Consider the following 19347-nt stretch of genomic DNA (forward strand, 5'->3'; position numbering starts at 1 on the left):
TGAGACAAAGTTTTCTTTTCCTTTGCTGAAAACATTACAGAACTTCCTGTGGATAGCAGTTCAGATCAGTACTGATTGTATGGGAGACAAGAACCACAGGGCTGCAAGAGATCCAAGAAATTAGCACTAAGGAAAGAAAACTTTAATGAAACAGCCCAACCTCCAGTTTACTGTGTTTTATATAAAAACTCCTTTATTGACAGTTAAAAAGTACAACACTTAAGCCTTCATTGGATCACTAAAACATGGTGTTTTTAAAGCAGCCAGGACAGAGATTTTGACGGTTCTTACTGACACTGTGCAGTTGTCCCAGCAATCACATTCCTGTGAAATGTCTCCAGGACCTGAACTTGCTTGTGCCGAATGAGGATGTGGGGACGGATCTTGGCAATAGCCTCTACTGCTTCCTGAGGGCTCCAGCGGTGCAGCTGAAAGGGCAGAAACCCTGCAGGTGAAAATCTATTATATCCCTGCACTACTTAGTGAAGCCTTCCTGGAGACTACCACACCAGAATTGATACAGAACTTGTTGCTTTGCCCACTCTATTTACTTCCCCTTCCCTTTGGGAGGGGCCTGAATGTCAATGTAAGTTCATGAAGGAGTTTCTCAGTTGAAGAGGGCTGGTTGCTGCCTGGCATCTGCATTGTCTCGCTTGTGCTTCCAACATGTGGATAGTTTCCTGTCCTAGTCCCACCAGACCAGTGCACAAGTGCAGCTTGCCTTTTTCTCTTGTTTTTAAAATGTTACTAGTACTTCCATCAGATTTTAGCATTTGGTGAAGAAAATTTTGTCTTCAGCACTAATGGTAAATTTTCCAGGGAGGATTTAATAACACCAATGGAGTAATCTGCATGTGGGGTTTTATTCTTAGCACTGTTTTACCCAGCTGGGTCCGTAGAGGAACTTGAAACATCAAAGTCAAGTCTCCTGATCCTGAATGATATTTATGGAGAAGCTTAGAAGCTTGGCCATTGCAGTTAGCCAAGGAGAAAATTGGAACAGCAACAACAAAAAAAATCGATGTTTATCTGCTCAGTGAACCTACCTTCACAAGTGTCTGGTTACTCCTATCTCAATCTGTTCCTCCATAGGATGATTTAATACTGGCAGAATTATTCAAAACCATAAAACATACATGGGCCTAGAAACAGAGCAGCTTCCTGAAGACTGGTTGATGTGCCAGAGGCAGATGTAACTACTACCAGATCATGCGTTTCTACGCTTTGTTGCAACAACAGCTTCTCTTTCCTATAAGACCAGAACGTCTTTGCCAACGCCTGTGCTTATAAGAGAGCTGGCAGAGGCAGACTGTAGGGCTCAATGAGAAGACTACTTAACAATGTCAGCTGGGTGGCAGCTTCACTTGTCTTGGTGGTATTGATAAGTGCAGATGAACAAGGTGTGCAAAAGCTAAGCTGTATCAGAAAAAGCTTAGACAGCAGTTTAGCAAACAGTAAGTTTCACTTGTTTGTTACTCTGTGTTTGCCATATGAACCAGTAATGCCAGTCGAAGGTCTAGCTACCTACCCCTCTTACATCAGCTCTCCAGTCCAGACTCCATAAAACCATGGAATAACGCCATACCTCTTAACATGCTCAGGCTTCTTGAGCTGAAGCAAACTGTAAAGGTTAGCTGCATTCACCCAGCCTGTAGAAAAAGAAATCCTGTTGGGCACAGGACCCTCTCACCTGAATTAAATAGGCTGCCACCATGGTGGCACTGCGGGAGCGCCCTGCCTTGCAGTGCACGTAGACACTGTTACCGTGGGCACGGTGTTGCAGTATGAATTCAACACCCTTGTGAAGGTTTTCCAAGGTGGGAACTCCAGTTAAATCCACAGTGCTGAGACGCAGCTGCTCCACTCCCATTGCCTCCCATTCCTGAAACGGACATAGCAGACTCCATCAGTTAACTCGGCGGTTTTCCTTCTCAGAGAAAACCCCAAACCTGATGAGGCAATTAAGAGGTCCAGTGGGGTTGCACGCAGAGTTTGAATGTCAATCCTTGAAATCAGGTGTATGAATATTTTAGTGCTGGCTACAAGAAGATGAGTGCTTCAGCTAAAGGAAAAGGAAGGGGACTAGAATTCATCAAACGCAAGTGACGTTCTTGTGTTTGAACAGTGATGTGTGTGGAGGTTAATGCTCCCTTCCTGCCACTTCAGCTCTAGCATCTCACTCGTATCCTTGCATTTTGCTGGTCTGTCGAATGGTTTTAAAAGTCGCCTCAGGAACAAGAAGCTGCGTCTCTGCTGTCAAAGGACATGGCTGCCTGGAGGGCGGCAGGAGATGGCTAACGCCTCACCCACGCCGCGACAGACAGAACCTTCCTAGGGGGGCCGGCCAGCTCCCGGGCTCACCTGGACAGAGCAGCACAGGAACCGGGTCTCGTACTCCTCGTTGAGAGTGACCACAGCGCGCACATTCTGTTCCACAACCAGCTGCGGGCACGGATACGGGCACCGTCAGGCACAGCCGGCCGGCCCGACACGGCCCGGCCCGGCCCGGCCCGCCGCGCCCGGCTTACCCCGCGGCTGCGTCCCCTCAGCGGCAGCGCGCCCAGCAACACGGTGCTGTCGATGCGGTGGAACCAGGGCCGTTTTGAACCGGGCAGCTGCGCCCGTACTGCCGTGTACAGCAGCGTCGGGTAAAAAAGCAGGCGCGCCGCCCCGGCGCCTAGCATCTCCGCCACCCCCATCGCTGGCCGCGCCGCGCCAGGAGGGGCGGAGGAACGCCGCGGACGAGCGCACTCAGCGTAAGCAGACGGGGGAGGCTCTACGGAGGGCTGGCGGTAGAAGCGGGTGACGCGGATGGGCTCATTGCCGTCGCTGCGGCGGCTGGAGCGGCGCGGTGCCCTTCGGAGTGGTGTCGGGCCCGGCACTGCGAGACCTGCCGTAGAGGGCGGGGCGCGCCCTCAACCCCTCTGTACGGGCCCGCCGTGGTCTCTCCCGGAAGTGCCGCCATCTTGCGGAGCCGGCCCGAGGCGGCGTAGGGAGCTGAGCGGGTGCGGGTGGATCCCGGGGGCAGGTGAGGGCGGTGGCCGCCAGGAGGAGCTCGGGACGGGCAGGGACGGCACGGCACGGCGCCGAGCCGAGGCCGTGGGGAGTGCGATTCGCCTCGCGCAGGTAACGGCTCTTCTCCTCCCCCTGTTCCCCTGGGCTCCCGCCGAGAGGCCACCCATGCCGGCTGCGGCGGCAGCCTCTGCGGCGGGCACCTCTCCCGCCGCGGTGCGGAGAGATTTTGGGCCTGCGGAGGAGCCGCCGCGCCGCCGCTCTCTTGAGCGCTGCCTCGGGGCGGTGGCCTCCCCGCCGGGAGACCCCTACGGGGCCCGAAATTGGAGGCCGCCGTTTGTGATATCTGCCCCGAACACTGACAGCGCCTCGGGCGCGGCCGGGCCGCGGGGCGGGGGCGCTGCGGGTGCGAGCGTAGCCCGGGGCTGTGTCGCCGTTGGGGCGTGAGGGGCTGCGGCGGGCCTGAGGCGACCCTTGGGCGGGAAGCGGGTCCTCCAGGCTGCGGCCATCGTCGGCTTGCCGGACTGGGCGGGTGAGGCACTGCGGGGCGCCCCGGGAGTTAGCCCAGGAACCCGGGAGCGGGTTCGTGTCGGTGGGGTATGGTAGCGATCTGCCGTGTGGGGTAGTGAAGCGTTTACTGGTATAGAAGAGCAGGAGGTGAGCCGGGTGTAGGGCAAGCACAAGGCGGGGAAGCGCGAGTTATCACGCTGTGGGGATCCGCAGTCTCAAGCGTGAGAAGGCGTGACGGGCACTGCTGAAACGAAGTAGGGAAGTATAAAAGCTGGGAAGGACCAAATGTAAAATGAGTAATAAATACCTGAAGAAGCAGTAAAGGTTGATAACCGCTCTTTGAATAGGAAATTGAGAGGCAGCAATTCCTGAGGAACCGCGGCCCAGACTTTTCAGCTCTTAAGGCACAGACACCCTCTTCATCCAGAAGTTGTTTGGGAGCATTTTTCTCATGTTGCAGTTTCTTGTATGCACTGCTTGCCTGTGGTCGTTGAGCGCGATTCATTGGGAGCTCCCCCGATTTAAAGCAATGTTTGGTAGAAATTGCTTCCCGCCTACAAGAGCTTGGACTTCCCGAATATCTTGAAATTTGTTGTTGTTCGCCTTTTTTTGTGTGTGTCCTGGTCTTCCTCTTTGTACTGATGATCTTAGTCATTGCTAAATTATCTCCTGGTGCCTTTTGCTGTCTTCTCTTTTGCTTTTCTATAGATTAGTTCAGCAGATAGGCAATGCCAAGTCAGTGAAGTAAAATCTGTCCACAGGAAACCCATCACGTTTTTTTTTCTTCCCCATAGCTATGTTTTTGGGAGCTCTGCACAATGTGAAATACCGTACTTCCTAGGGTTGTGTCTGGACCCAGGCCTTGCTACAAGATAGCTTTGTTGGAAATACAACTGTTGTGGTAGATGTTTAAAAATACTGCTGACGTCGTCTTACAGATAGGAAATGTTAAGGTGGGTGCAGTCTGCATCCTGAAACTTAATATCTTCAGTTGCATTCCTGCTGATGAAGTCCTCAGAGCAGGAGCACACTTCTCATATATGTTCAGGAACAGGAATGCAGATGTATGCACCCATAAAATCTTGAAGTAGGGATTTTAAAACAACAGTGTAAAGGATTTTTGGGGGGTGTTTGTGTGTTTGTGTTTTTTGGTGGTTCGTTGGGTTTTGTGGTTTTGTTGTTTTTTTGAAGGTACTTACAGTTCTCTTTCATCCCAAGCTTACTGTCAAAATTATTGCTGATATTTATTCTGAGAAGGTAGACACTGTTTCATTGAGTGCATTCACCCTTTCTGAATCATCACTCTTGGATGGCTCTGCTTTTCCTTTCCCTGTCAAAGCTTCTAGTGTTACATTAGACAAAAAATCCGCCCCAGATCCTACCTCTTTAGTTACGTGCTTGCCCTTACATATCTTTCTTTTTTGTCTGTGAAACAAAATAATAAATGCAGGCTTAGGAAATGGTGTTCCCATGTAAAAGAAAGCAGGAGAAGCGTGTGGAAAAGTAGGTGGTGGAAAAGTGACTGTCATAAAACCATTGTCATTAAAACACTATTTATATGTTAGGTAGTTTTGAAAGTATATGGCTGACAATAACGACAAGAATTTACCCATCTTTGTTTAATCTGCTAGAGGAAGGACTTCTGAAGACACACTGCCTGACACTGCTTCTTTAAAGGGAAAAGCAAGAGAGGCGCCTATACCATAGATATTCAGTACTATCTCACCAGTAATAAATCTGTAATTTTCAGGTAACCTTTATATCAATTGAGAAATCATTTAATGAAAGAAATTATGATTCTTGGACGCATGAAAATATTTATAGTATTTATAATATGTGTAACTGTTCCTTTGGAATTATTACAGGTCTGTATATTTAAGTAAAAGACTACTTACAATCCATCCTCTAACTGAACTTAGTAATAAGCTTTGTTATGAGCATGTTGTTCCATAACTAGTTCTTGCATCTCTGAAAAGTATTTATTCATTATCAGTTATCGTGTTTCTTCATTTAATCTTTCTACTTTCTGGACCTTCTGCTGCAAATCTCTTCAGAGGGCCTGGTCTAATTGCTACTTTAGTTCTTTTTAAGTTAGGTGGGAAGTGATACAAATACTCCTTATTTTTGAGTTTTCCTGATGATTAGTGTCTAACATTGGTGTCTCAGAAGAACATACTCTTCTGGCTCTTGAAATGGAGCCTGTTGTTCAGTGCAGTGTCCATCAGGCAGTCCACTTTTCAAGCCATAATGTGAGTTTTGCCACTGAAACATCAGCAATAGTCCAGCAGGCTCAGATTTATATTTCTGCACTCTTATTTTTCAGTCTTGCCCTGAATGTCTTAAATGTTTTATTTCAGTCCAGGCATGTTCAGTATTGCTTCTTATTCTTTAGTTTACTGTTCCCCAAGACTATGTGCAGTTACTCACTGCCTTGCTAACTGCCTCCAGGCAAGTAAGTATCATTTTAATCCATTGATCAGTTCTTTGCCAGAAGGGGGGGAAAAAAAACCCACAAAACCAAAAACCACCAAAAACAGTGTAAATCAAAACAGCAAAATGCTTCAGGGTTTACTAAAATGGGAGTTATAAATTGAGAAGAGTTCTCTAGGCCATCTCATAGGTGTTTCTCCCGAAGTATCATAACACTGTCTTGAGTTGTGATCCTACCATGAGATTTCTTGAGTTGAAAGAGATTATCTTGATTGTAAAACAGTAACCAGTCATTATATTGCTCTTCTTCCTCTCATTAGAGATGCCTCTTCTATTAAAAAAAAAATACAGGAGATGCCACCTTTTCTGCTGTTGCTGTCTATGCTTATTTTAGATTGCCATTCCAAGATACTTTGTGTTTGGGATGCAAGAGTGAAAAAAGAGATTTTGCATTCGCATTTTCAAGAGGAGGTTTCCCGCACATCAGATTAACATCTTCTTGTGCACACCTAATTCAAGATTCAAGCACCCAAAATGACAATGGGCAATGGTCAAAGTAGAAAACTTGTTTAGAGTAAGGGAAGAAACATAAACTGCCTTAAAGCTTCAGTGCAAATTAGTCCCTGAACAGTTTGTTGTGGGGATGCATAGCTCACAGTGGGCTGTGGTGGACAGTGGGCTAATTTGTCCAACAGCAATATACCATGGCCAATCCATTGTCTCAGGTGAAGGAAGTCTTCTTTCTGACATTTTGAGTTGCATAAAGCTTCCAGCCATCTTAGCTCTCTGCATTAAAAAAAAAAAAAGAAAAGGCATTGTTGGCAGCTGAATTCAGGATGAACAGTGCTGTGAACAGTGAGACAGCTCCACAGAAATCTTCAGTGGTTTACAACTCCTGGCAAAGAATTTCAGTTTAGGTGATAGTTTGTGGCGCAGCTCTATGAAAGCTTGTGCTGTTTCCTCTGTGCCATGTATGCATCTCCTCTCTATCTTCAGTATTTCATTGTATCATGGTCTTATTTTCTCTTTTGTTTTTAGAAAAGGTGTGCTGGTTTACTGGCTGCTCTGTCAGAGGTACTGTTGGCAAACTGACAAACTGCAAGTTTTGGTAATGACTCTACTGATTTAGCATAGATTTGTAACTGACTTAAAAGCTTGGCTTGTGGTGGTAAAGTTCTAGGTAGACTAAGATTTATATATATTTGGCTTAGAACCATCTCTGGCATTTTCACGTTGGTTTAACTAAACTACTTGTAAATATAACTTCGAAGAACTGGTTTAGGTATTGATGAGCTCATGTAAATGAGCAGACACTTTTAGGCTCTTTGTTCTTTTCACCAGCACACCTCAAGGACATCTTGAATGAGCATGTGGATAAGAGTATGAGTGCTTGTTGAGTATCCAGTGTCACACTGGTCTGAGATCTGGCAGGCTTTCCTTTGTGAGTTTGTGGGGTTTTTTAATGGCAGCATGCTGTGTGTTCTTTCAGAAGTGAATTCTCTCCCCACTCTCTGGTGGAGTTCTGTGATGAAGTCTTACATTGCTTTTACTTGAAATTAATTTGAGTTTTTCAGGACCTTGGCTTTTTTACTCAGTTCCATCAAAATTTTTTCTGGTAGCTTTCCATTCTACTTGCAGTCTGTTTCATACTTCACCTTTCACAAAAATCATGTAGCTGCAGCCACTGGATTTTAGTATTTTGTGTGTCAGAGTAAAATTACTGTTTTTCAAACACCTTGCTATTTAGAATTCAGTTGTTTTCACTGAATCTATGAATACTCTGTACTATTTTTGCCTCAAACTATGTAGTTCAAAAGGTATTCCAACATGTGCACACTATCCACAAATCCTTCAGAATCTGTTGGAAAGGGTATATTGGTGTCTGTCTTGCTCAAAGCAGAGGAGTTGCTTCTTTATGAAGTTTGTATTTCAAGTGAAATACTTAGCAGACAGTGTCCAAGTCCACAAACCCAAATGATGGCATCCTTCTTGATTTATTGTAACTTACTGTATGTAGAAATATGCAGGATGGGCACCTCAGTGTCTTTGTAAAATCTCCTAAGATGGAGCTTTGATAAATGGTCCTTCAGAAGATAATGGAATACTGGACTTTCAGGAAGAGAATGTATTTTGATTGTCATATCTGGTTCTTGCATTTCCTGTAGGAACAACACAGTGTGAAAGTAATTTTTCTCTCACTTGTAGTCTTAGATTCCTAACCAGACCACCATCTCAAAAGTTTTTTTGACAATTTACCTATGCCTCCTTCTTATTTGCCTTCCAAAAGTTCCTGTTTTCCATTTAAATTTCTAAATGAAAAACTATATACCTTGATGACACATCAGCTTAGAATCCTATTTGTTCTGGGTTTCTTGGTCTTGCCCATCGTTGTGTTATGACTGTATGATATCTAGCACAGTTTATGAGCAAAAGTGTGAAGCATGGTCATAGGTGACATTAGATGTGATGAAAATTATGAATATGCATATTATCTGGGGAAGGAATGGGGCTTATGTTTTCTTCTCCAAAGCACTTTTGACTGCTTGGGAAGCCATGATCATTGCTTGGTGACTTAGGAAAAGGCATATAAGAGTATTCTGATATTTATGGAGTAAAGCCACCAGTATGACAGTTTGGACTGTGTTTAGTGCCAGAATGTGATCACTGTCAGAGACTGGCTGTAGGTGGTACTGTCTGTATTTCACAGTGTGGAAGCTGCTATGACACTGATTGTCTGATGCAGAATTTGCTTTAAAATTTCTCTGTACTTAAAAGTATTTAAAATTTAATTCAAGACTAAGTTTAATAGGCCTTTCATACCTTCCTCCAGGGGAGCAGGACCAGGACACACATTGTGCATCTCTTTTTTGTGAGAAAAATAATTAAGAATATGCTTAGACATACAGCTAATTCTGAGTACGCTGGTGTCTTCCTGAGTCTGCAGGAAGCCTGAACCATTATGTCACTCAAGAGATGTGAAAAATATCAGGATTGCTGATTTAAATACCAGCACTGCTATATCTGCTTGTAAGTCACTTTAACATAACTACCTGACTAGTGCACTTCTCCAAGTTCCGAATTGGTTATGTCATTCCTGTTAGAGCTGAGCATTGCAACTTCCACCTATTTGTATGAGACCTTTTGTGGCGACTTCTGAATGAGTTTTTTATCACCAGAAACATGTGGGATACACCAAGTACAAGAAATAGGCAGCAGCATAGGGTACTAAGTATTCTTATGAAAAATTATGCTTTTGTGTATGAATGAAACTGCTTTTGAGTTTGCAAACTGTCGTATCTGTGTACTAAAAAAATCAGCACCTGTGGCACTTCTTTTTCTTTGAATACTTAGAGATTGCTTTCAGTTAGGCAAATTTTGCTCTCTTTTCATGCCAGAACATGAAAATGCAATGGAAAGGAAATGTGAGAGGAGGGTATGCTGTGTAGAAGTGGATTGTTTGTGTTTATACCCTGGCAAAAAGGACTACTGGGAAAGCAAACTTGATATGGCAGGGCACCATAGTAGTTTGTAGCAACTAGTGGGGAAAGAGCATACTTATATAGGAAAACACTTCAAAAGGGAGAAGGATTTTAAAAGATTGCTGTAATTCAATTTGGTGGGTGTTGTGGGAAGGTCAAACCAAGAACTTAGTATGTGAATGTATGCATCCAAAAAGCAGCAGAGAGGGCCTGGCCAGTTCAGTAGTTCTGGAAGTGCTGGTGGATGCGAGTATTCCCTTGAGGGGAAGTTTGTCTGATGTCGGAGCTGCTACCCAGATTCTGTGGTACAAAGTGCTCCGGGAATTTCTGCATTATTAAGGTGAACTCAAGCAAAATGGACTTGGAACTCGCTTAATAACTCCTTTAAGTGTGGGCACTCAATTCTTTTCTCCCTCTGAACAGAGTGACAGTGAATGAGTGTGATCCTGTGCAAAGGAACTTGCCTTAGCAGTGGTCTCTTTTGGAGACCATGTATGGGTAAAGCAATTCGTCTGATTCAGCTCCCTGCTCCTCCCTCTCCAGAGCTGAGCAGAATCTCTTCTGCTGAAACGGTTGTTCCACTTTCTGCTTTCTATATTTGTACAGCAGCAGCAGGCCAGCTAGCTAGGCAGTGGGGCCAGCCCGGTGTGCCCTCAGCATTTATTGAGTAGAATTCAGAGCCAGGTCTTACAGTTTCTGTTGTTGCATCCGTCTGTCTGTCTCTGCGTCTCGGGAGGACTGGCATGCCAAGTGAAAGGTGATCTGTTTGTGTCTTCCCCCACCCCCTTTTGTTTTTTTATGTGAAATGCAGTTCCTCCAAGATTGGAGTGCAGGGATCCAGAATGGAGGAGTAGAGGCAGTTGTCTTACAAGACAGTATGTAGTGGGTGGCAGTGGCATCAGAAAAACAGTTTCGGTCTCTGAAAGACCTGCTGTCTTCTGGCATGAGGATTTCAATGTCCCTGCTCTGGGGAGTGATTAGCCAGAGGCTGTGCCTTTCCATAAAAGGTCTGTTGTCACTGTCTGCCATAAAGATTAATGAAAGCTAGATCCTGTCTTGGAAGAACTGAATGCTGTCTTTACTAGTTATGGGCAAATGGGATTAATAAGGAGCTAGACCCTGGCCAGCCTTGTTTTGACTAAGGAGCTGGTGCTGAAGGATGGGGTTGTAGAAAATACCTTGTTAGGAAGAGCTGGAAACTTGTAACTAGGACTTCTCTGGCTGTGTGTTTGCATAAACTTTGCCTTAAGGCCCTGCAAACACTGGGATGACTATTCACAATTGCTTTTCTTAGTAGTAGATCAGGTGCATATATAGTGCCAGAACTCTTGTTAGCTGTTGACACTGGAGTAAACTCTTGGTAGGATGCTCTTTGAGTAGCAGAAAGGCGCTCAAAATAATGGCAGCAGCTGGATCCACCATTAATGCTGGCAATACAATTTTGAGAGGGAGAAAGAGGGAAGGAAATAGCTTATAAGATATATTTCCTGTCTTCTAAAGGATGGTGTCTCTTTACAAAGCTTGCTGCCTTTGTAATATTTATGGCCCTTTGTTTCTGGAATTTGAGTGAAGACCACTTTGTTTTGCTTGTGAAACAGAAGGCAGCATCTTGCTGAAGTCATTCTTGAGGACCGTGGTCCATAAGCTCAGCCTGAACTAGTTTTCTTTCCTACCACAGCTGTCTTCAGTGTATTTCCTCCTGAGAAGATTACCTCAAATTTGGAAGAAGCAGATTTTAGAGGCAAATTCGGGGATCTTGACTGCCCAGCTGTCAGAATTGCACTGTCTGCAGACAAGGAACTGTGATTGATGTGTGACAGAGGGTCATCTCCTTCTAGAACTCAAGCAGCATTGTTGTGTGGCTGTTTTCTGATCAGTCTTTGTTTAACAAGGACACACTGCAGAAGCTGTTCCATCATCTCCTGGAAAACTTAGGGAGTTCATTGTGAATATGCAGCCTCTGGGACACCAAGCTTGTTGTCTGAAGTGCCCAGATATATTTCCCAATTCCAGGATCCTCTTAAAGCCCTCTGCCTTTTGTTCTTCCCACTTTTCCACTTACCAACTCCCTGGCTGACGTTCTTTAATTTATACTGGCCAGGGCAAAGTGACAGAACCACAATCTAAACAGTTTCTGAGTGTACAATACTAACTAAATGCAAATTTCAGTTCTGTTTGATGATAGTTATGAGGGTTGTTCAATTCCTCTACAGTGTTTTCTGGTAGCTTGTAGTCTTGCAGCAAGAAAGGCTCTGGAAGTGCACTGTTTTGTATTTAAAAAATACCATTTGTCCATTCTGTGAAAGATGTCATGCTAAATGAGTAGAACACTGAAGAAATATGTGTTCACCAAGGGCATTGAGTAGATGAAAGATAAAGCTAGGCTGTGGAATGGCACTCAGATATTTAAAGCTTCCATTTTGAAAGAATCTTCCTAAAGGCAACAAGCAAGAAAGTGATATTGTTCAGAGCTAAGCTGTCCGTTGTGTTTCTTGTAAGGCAGGTGCTTTGAGCTGCATGTATGGTAAATTTGTCTTCCACCTATTGCCCAGCAGTTCAAAAAAAGTGGACTTCGTGCTCTGCCTGTTTCCAGGGGTTCAAGTGATTAATGCAGTAAAATGTAATGCTTGAGATGTATAAGGACAGGAAAGCGGATTTGCCATGTATACTGTGAGTTTAGGGCAAACTACCCAGTAATCCATTCTGGATTGACTGGGTGGTTCCATTTGCAGAAAAAGTTTTATCAAGATTGGAGACAAGTAAGAAATGAGCTTTTCTCTGACATCCTTTGAGGGTCCTGAAATTCCGCATGAAGGGGTAATATTTTGTTCTTACCTTACTGGGTTTTTTCCTTTACAAAAATATTGGTTTATTGGGTTTTTTAGGTGGTTTTTTTAGATGTCATAACCATGCAGTTGAATAACGAAAGCTAGCTTAAGGGTGGGCTTGTGGGAAGATGATGGTAATTTTGAATGCTAGTGTCCATTTGAAGTGAGGTGGCTTTTTATCAGCAGTTACAAGTTTATTACAGGTGTTAAACTCCAGGAAGAACAAGTGAAAAGTGGAAGCTGAAAAAGCTTTACTTGTGATTTTAAAAAGCTGAATCATATAGTTTAGTGAAGGATAGGTAGTGACATGGCTTTAGGTGTTGGAGTCAGTCCACTGACAGAATTGAGAGAGTAAAGGTCATTATATGAAGAGCATGAATATGCTTCTTACAAGTACAGTGTTTTCTTAACAGAAGTAATGGAAGCCTAATGTATCACTTGAGGCAGTTGAAAAGAATCAGTTGATAATTATGTGAAGTTTGGCACCTAACTCTGATGTAGTTCCATGAGTAATTTGAATGAGCACATGCCAGTGGCTTGTTCCATCCTTCATGTGTTTTCTCTTCTTGTGCTGCCAAGAACACCTGTCTGGTTGTGTGGTGAATTCAATCAGACATGTGCTGGGTTAAAAATGTTGTTGGTGAGCTAGATCACATCTGGGTCTTTTCCTTTCTCAGGCTGTATAGAGGTAGGGATGGGTTAGGGTGAGGAAACAGTTGTGCTGTAGTCTTGTGTCAAGAGCATCACCTTAAAGTGGACCTACAGTAGGCACATCGTGGTCTATTTCTCTGTATTTCTGCCTCATTGGTGTTTAATCTTTATGGAGAGCTTATATCCAGCCATCTCTAGTACTGCAACCCCAAAAAAAGTGAAGTAAGAATTGCTTGCTTGTGCTACCTGCTTTGACACATATCACTTGGTTCTAGGCAAGGAGGTACTAAGCGTTTGTGGTCACATACTTTTTAATGAACGCAGTATTTGACACAGGCTCTGTCTGATGCTGCTGTACAGAGAAGCCTACTGTTCCTTAGGGAAGAAATTGGTGAACTTTCCCTGGTGTGAGGACAGAGAGAAAATGGTGTGTCATATGGACTGTTTTTACTTGTGAGGTTTTGATTCAGGAGGTGTGAGGTGCCTTCAGAATCTAAATACGAGGTATAGAAACCCTGAGAATCCAGCAAGATTACAAGGAGGTTTCATGTCTATCTTGAGCCCTTGTATAGCCAAAACTGTATTTATAGCACTTGTTTTTGTCATGAAGTTTCTGGAGTCTCCTCCTCTAGCAGTGGAAACCAGCTGATGTCAGGCTGTGCCTTCCAGGAAAAGTGAATGGAAAGAATTGATGGGGAAGTGATGAATGTCTTGAAAATAGGTGCATGAAACTACAAGCAAGCACTGGGTCTCTCCACTTCTTGGCAGAGTGCATTGATACTCATGATTCTTCCCACCCCTTTCTTCCACCACCCAGCTAAAGTCTAAGATCAAGTGACAGATCCAGCCTTGTGCTGCAGGGAGGGTTTCTGAGGCCTGGGGAAGAGAGGAGTAGGCAAAGCTGTGCTGGCACAGGAGTCAGCAAGCATTAATCACCACGGGCGAGCAGCCTGGAGTGGGTGCTTCAGGGTCACAAAATGGGCTGTAAGGATAGTTTGTGGAGTAAAAGGTTACAAATGTCAGTAGAAAAGTCATTCTATTAGTCATGTTCAAATGTTTGTAACTAAGAGTGAAAATTTGGCATCTTCAGACAGGGAAAAGTTCATCTTAAGTGTGGCTCTGCATTTGTGGATTGTGTTCAGGCAAAAGTAATGCTCCAAATATGCTGCATGTATTTAGGCATTGATGTGTTTTCAGTAGGGGCTAGGTTGTAAATAAATACAGTTTTGGTTGGCAGTTTTGTTTTGGTTTTCCTTGTAATAAATCCACTGGTTTGTATTCTCCTGATAGTTCATAAAGATATTGAAGAGGGGGGTAGATACTGCAAAAAGAAACAAGTATGCACAAATGATGCTGCAAATAATGACGAATGTGATACCTTTAGAGAGCTTCACTGCTTTGCAGTGAAATGGTTAGATTTTAGTTCATTTGGTCTTTTGAACAAAAGTGAGGACCTTTCTATGCTAAAGTTCCCACAGCAATGCCAGTGTTTGCCTCTGATGTAGTACAAAGTATTTTTTTTAAAGCTTCAGCTCTACATGCCCACTTTCAAATCTCTTGAAGTGTTAGTGAAAATTATTTGCTGTTGAAAGTGATTATAATCAATATTCATTTCTTAAAATAGGAACATTGACTCAGTGGTTTTTTTCAGATATGAATGAGTGTAATTTGAGGCTTGTATCTATTTACTTCTGCAGAGGTTTGACCCTGTGCCTATTAGAGAAAGACAAAATGAAAAAGAAACCAATGAAGAAAATCCATACAAACAAAACCAAAACAAACCCACAAAAACCCCCAAGACCAAACAAACAAAAAATCAAATTGAGCTTATTTTTACTGTTTGGTTTGCAGGCATGCCCATGGCAGATTCTGCACGGTAGAGTTCATGGCACATAGTTGTGTAATGTAAGCCAAGTGAGAGATATGTACAACCTGATGGTAAATCAGTCTTTCTTAGCTGTGCTTCTTTAGCATAAAATACAAAATGTTTGTACTTAAACATTTTTTAAATACAGAATTTCAAGACTGCTCAGAATTTTGTATCTAGCTTGATTCTGATCTTCTAAACTTGGGACACCAATGTTATTTTCCTTCTGAAGCTGGGAGTAAATGCTGGAAATAGATGCAATGAATCCTCTTTTAGTGTGTTAGGCCTTGTGGGGGGACCTGCAATATGTCTGTCTTCTCTGTTTGGATTTTGTGAAATCGAGAGAGAAGTGTGAGTATATTGATATCAAAGACTTTTTCTAACACAGCTATGCAGACACTGTCTAAACATTGCACAGAGATGATTCTGCCACTGTGACTTTTTTATCTTGCCTTAATGGTAGGTAAGTGAAAGTGTCACTGTGTGACTCTTGGGGCTGAGATGAATGAAGCTGTTGAAGTTCAACTAGTGTTGTTGCTTCTAGAAGTAGACTTAGTGGTTAAGCTGAGAATATAGTTTCTCCTTGCTACATCTCCGTCTCTTACCTGAGAGAAGACATAGAACTTTGTGTTACCTTGGTTAGGTCTTCCTGTGGCATGTATAGCAGCCATGCTTTAGCAAAGCGTGAATGTGTCTTCTGAGTATTTTGGATCCTCATTCAAAAAGTAAATAAGATGTTGTGTTGGTATGCACCTGCAAGTCTTGAGATGCTCGCAAAGTCCCTTAGTGCCACAGCTTTAAAGGATATAGCAAGCTTAAATCTTTTCTTGGTGAGATTCTTTGGCTTTTATTAGTTGACAAATGTTTTGTGGATTATTTTTTTTTTATGTGAAGTTGGGTACTAGGTTTTCAGCGGAGATGCAGCTGTAACAATGTGATAATACACTCTGATTTGTATTAAATATTTTGTCACGAGTCCTCAAAACACTTTTTCATAAAGAAAACAAATGAGATAATAGTGCTGTACAGATGGGAACTCTTGGGACAATAAAGTGACTTGTCCAGTGCTGTTCAGTCCCACAGTTACTAATGGAACTCATCTTCTGAGGCCAGGTCTCATGTTTTTGATGGTAGGCCACAGGATTGTTTTTGCATTCTCAGAGTGTGTATCTTGACACTTTTACTATGGGTTGCAAGACTAATGATGGATCTTGGGAATTTTTAAGCTGTAATTGCTGACTGGGAATGGAATAGACATGGCAGATGTGGTCTGCATCCCAAGTGTTTAAGTATTTTAGTTCTGGTAACTTGAAGCACAGCATTTTACTTTTTTTATTTTTTTTTTTTTTTTTTAAATCTGCAGTGCCCCCAAAATGTGCACCTCTTTTCTTCATCTTAATATTCCTATTACATACCAAGTTGAACAAAATTACATTCTGATAGTCAAACATGCTACTATGAGTAATTCATCTGGTCTGCTTGCTAACTGCATGGCTTGTCTGCTCAGCTGTGTGGACATCAGCGCTTGTGTTGGCAGCACTGAGAAGAGCAGCTTTTGAATGCTCTGCAGAGATAAAGTGAGCAGGTAAGGTGACCATGAGCCTCTTGGCTTGCTTAGCAGGGGGTTTCTGGTGCTGAGAGGTTTGGGTGGTGGTAAGGTTTCAGAGTCAGAAGGGCATTTCTCAAGTAAGAAAGTGTGGCTGCTTCCTTGGTAAGAGTTTGGCACTGGAGGAGTTTGTTCTCACTAACTTTGTTGTCCTGCTGTCTCATAAGGAACATTTCCTAGACAGTGACACCCTTTCTGTAGATTGTGGCCTGAGCTCTGCAGTATATGAAACTTTGGTTTGTATGGGCTTCTATATTCATCCTCTGACTTACGTAGCACCTTTGCTTCTTCATTCTCTACTGCACTATCTCCCTCTTGCCCTTCCTCCAGGGAAATAGCTATTTTTATATTTCCAAGTTTTTATTATTGACATGTTGGTACTTAAAAGTACATCAATCTGCAGTGACTCCAGACAGAGTGTAGATTTATATGAGAGACTGTTGATGCCAGGATGTATCTGAGGTTAGTGATGTGATCCGTTTCGTCTGTTGGCCTCTTGGATTGTCAGTGGTAATCTTGACTTTGCACAAACATTAGTTCCTGGAATGTGTAATGAGAAATAGAACTAACTGGTCTGGAGAAGTGCTGACTGTGACAGTAATGTCGTTGATCAGAATCCATTAAATGACCCTGTGGTCTTTTATATATGGGCCTGGTGAGACTGAAGGGCTGCAATCAAGTGTCAGAGCAGACTCGCTAGATTTATCGGGCTCATATCCATTGTCTAGTACTTAGTGGCTAGAGCCACTTGTTTTCATTCCCAGCTGCAGTTCTATTTATATTATATTGCACAGCAGAAGTTACAACTGTTTGTTTGTCAGCAAGAGTGGATGTTACCACCCTTGGATCTGTCAGGGAAAAATATTAAATCTAAGTGTTAAACCTTCATTTTTGTACATGGAATTCTCAAGTCATGTCATAGTTCACCTGGTACTGGACAGAAGAAGCTGGAAGTGACATTTGTACTCAGATGCAGCACTTCAGCTGGGACAATTCAGGAAAAATCTCCCTTGCAAAAGCTGTGGCACAGTGTCCTGCTTAAAACCTGTTAATTGTTTTGCTCTCCTCACTAATAACCAACACTCACTCAGCTGTGAAATCAGTTCATGTCTGATGCTGAGCTGGGGTCAGCCTGTGATTTGCACAGGAGCTCACTCCCATGTCTGTTCAGTACAGAAGTTGCAGTGCTGCACATACTGCTAGCAGTGTGGCTGGCTGTGTATGTACCTTTATCAGAGGTAGCCAAGTCCTGATTTCTCCTGAGAAGAAATCCTGCTGTCGGATTCTTTGGCCTTTGGGTCAGGATTGTCTGATGTACAAATCAGGGGAAAGTATTTGGTGTGCTTATCTTCAGAATGCAATTAAATCAATCATACCATGACAATTTTGGTTTGAGAAAGATTAATGATTTAAGAGCATTCTCCTGGGCTTTCTACAGGTGTTTGTCAGATCTGCTGCTTCCTTTTTTAAGTTTTCACTGTCTTGAGTTTTGCCTTTGATTCAGTGAGATGTGTATTTTTTCCCAAAGGCATCCAAGAATTTTGGGTTCCTCTGGCTATGTTGTACTTCTGGTTCCTTTGAAGTTTTTAAATTAATTCTCTAGAGAGCCACGTAGTTACAGGTACGAAGTGGAGATTTTCCTTTTAACATTAACAAGTTGTTTACCTTTATTCATTTACATAAGCAGTGAGCTGTGTAGTTAATTTTTTTTGAAAGCTGGATATCACAGAAATATAACTTAGTATTTATGACAGATTCCATGGGGTTTAAATATATGCCAAAGATTTGGTTTAGAAGAAAGGACACAAAAATTTTGTTACATGGGGCTTTTTAAAGCCAGGTCTGCTAGTAGAGACGAGACCTGTTGTTTTTTTTTAGCCATAAACAAATATTCTTTAATTAAACTTTTAAAAAACCCTGATGCAGTATGGGTGAGGTGGAAGGAGGTGTCCCCAGGTAACGATATATGCTTGAATCACTAGTTGGAGCTTCATAATGTTACTGTGAAACAGAGCAAAAGGGGTAGGTCAAATGCTTCCTGACCAGCAGTTTCAGTAATATTTTTACACATTTCAGAGAACTGAGTTGTGTTTCTCAGGATTCATGGATTGACTTTTGTTACTCTTAACAGATAGTACAAGAAAATTGGTTTCCATTATTGTGTTTAGGATTCTGTCTTTCTTTAGAGGGCATAGTATCCTGTTAAATCAATTGAAAAAATTAGGGAGAAAATGAAAGAATTGAGAATTACAACAAAATAACAATAAAAATTTCTCCAGAGCTCTCCCTTTGGCAAAGAAGGCATGAGTACATGTGATAACTAACCATATATATCTATTACAAGACAAGTTAGAAGAGGATATGGATCACTTATCCACACTTCCCAAAGAATATAGAATAGAGGTTATGAAGAAGACTGTGAAGCAGTGGAAGTGTGGAAATTCAAATAGCCTTGAGTAATTCTTCCTTGCAGTTAGATGCATCTTTTTGTTTGGTACCTATGGATAATTACATGGATGGGGAGTTAATGTAAAATGCTGCTAGACTGTCTTGAATGTAGTTCTGCAAAATAACCTAGGAGGAAGCAGAGAATAAATTATTACAATAAAAATAAATAAATGAAAAAAATGATAATTATATTTTTAAATATGTTCTAGCTTGTGCCGTGGGTCAGTTACTGAATCTGCAAGAAGAGAACCTTGAATCTCAGACGGGCATCCTCTGCTTATGAAGTGCTAGCGTAGAAAGTCTGTATGATGCCTTGTTGGTGATTTGCTCAAGATGTAGAAATAACTTTTTTTGTTGTCTTGCATTGTTAGTTCTTTGTGTTCCCTAATTCAGAGCTTTTTCATACGTTTCTGTCTGTACTGTTTTATATTGCCGTTCCCATCTGCTGGTTCATTGTCATCTGTTAGTACTATGGCTATCAAGAGAATGCAGTGTAGGAGTTTAGGATTGTGGGTG

The 19347-nt window shown here is 42.7% G+C and overlaps 2 protein-coding genes across 3 annotated transcripts in view; one reads left to right on the forward strand and one right to left on the reverse strand.

Annotated features, from left to right (window-relative positions):
- Nucleotides 1–172: 172 nt before the first annotated feature.
- PTPMT1 (protein tyrosine phosphatase mitochondrial 1) lies at nucleotides 173–2751 on the reverse strand. Its single transcript, XM_054161432.1, has 4 exons — nucleotides 2529–2751; nucleotides 2362–2442; nucleotides 1691–1882; nucleotides 173–428 (listed from the first exon to the last, which is right to left on the reverse strand). The coding sequence occupies exons 1-4, from the start codon at nucleotides 2697–2699 to the stop codon at nucleotides 288–290; spliced, it is 585 nt and encodes a 194-aa protein (XP_054017407.1). The 5' UTR covers nucleotides 2700–2751; the 3' UTR covers nucleotides 173–287.
- A 230-nt stretch (nucleotides 2752–2981) lies between these two features.
- CELF1 (CUGBP Elav-like family member 1) overlaps nucleotides 2982–19347 on the forward strand; it is a 51977-nt gene continuing 35611 nt past the window's right edge. For both annotated transcript variants that reach the window (XM_054161443.1, XM_054161444.1), the window contains exon 1: nucleotides 2982–3126. The gene's annotated coding sequence lies outside the window, so the exon portion shown is untranslated. The remainder of the gene's footprint in view (nucleotides 3127–19347) is intronic.

The sequence above is a fragment of the Dryobates pubescens genome, chromosome 5 (assembly GCF_014839835.1).
Source record: "Dryobates pubescens isolate bDryPub1 chromosome 5, bDryPub1.pri, whole genome shotgun sequence".
NCBI classification, from domain to species: domain Eukaryota; kingdom Metazoa; phylum Chordata; class Aves; order Piciformes; family Picidae; genus Dryobates; species Dryobates pubescens.

Excerpts from the sequence above, each read along its gene's own strand:
- PTPMT1 (XM_054161432.1), bottom strand. The coding sequence starts at position 2,699 with ATGGGGGTGGCGGAGATGCTAGGCGCCGGGGCGGCGCGCCTGCTTTTT. Across the intron at positions 2,443-2,528 it reads TGAGGGGACGCAGCCGCGGG|CTGGTTGTGGAACAGAATGT; the intron begins GTAAGCCGGGCG and ends CCGTGCCCGCAG. Across the intron at positions 429-1,690 it reads TGGCAGCCTATTTAATTCAG|CTGCACCGCTGGAGCCCTCA; the intron begins GTGAGAGGGTCC and ends CTGCCCTTTCAG.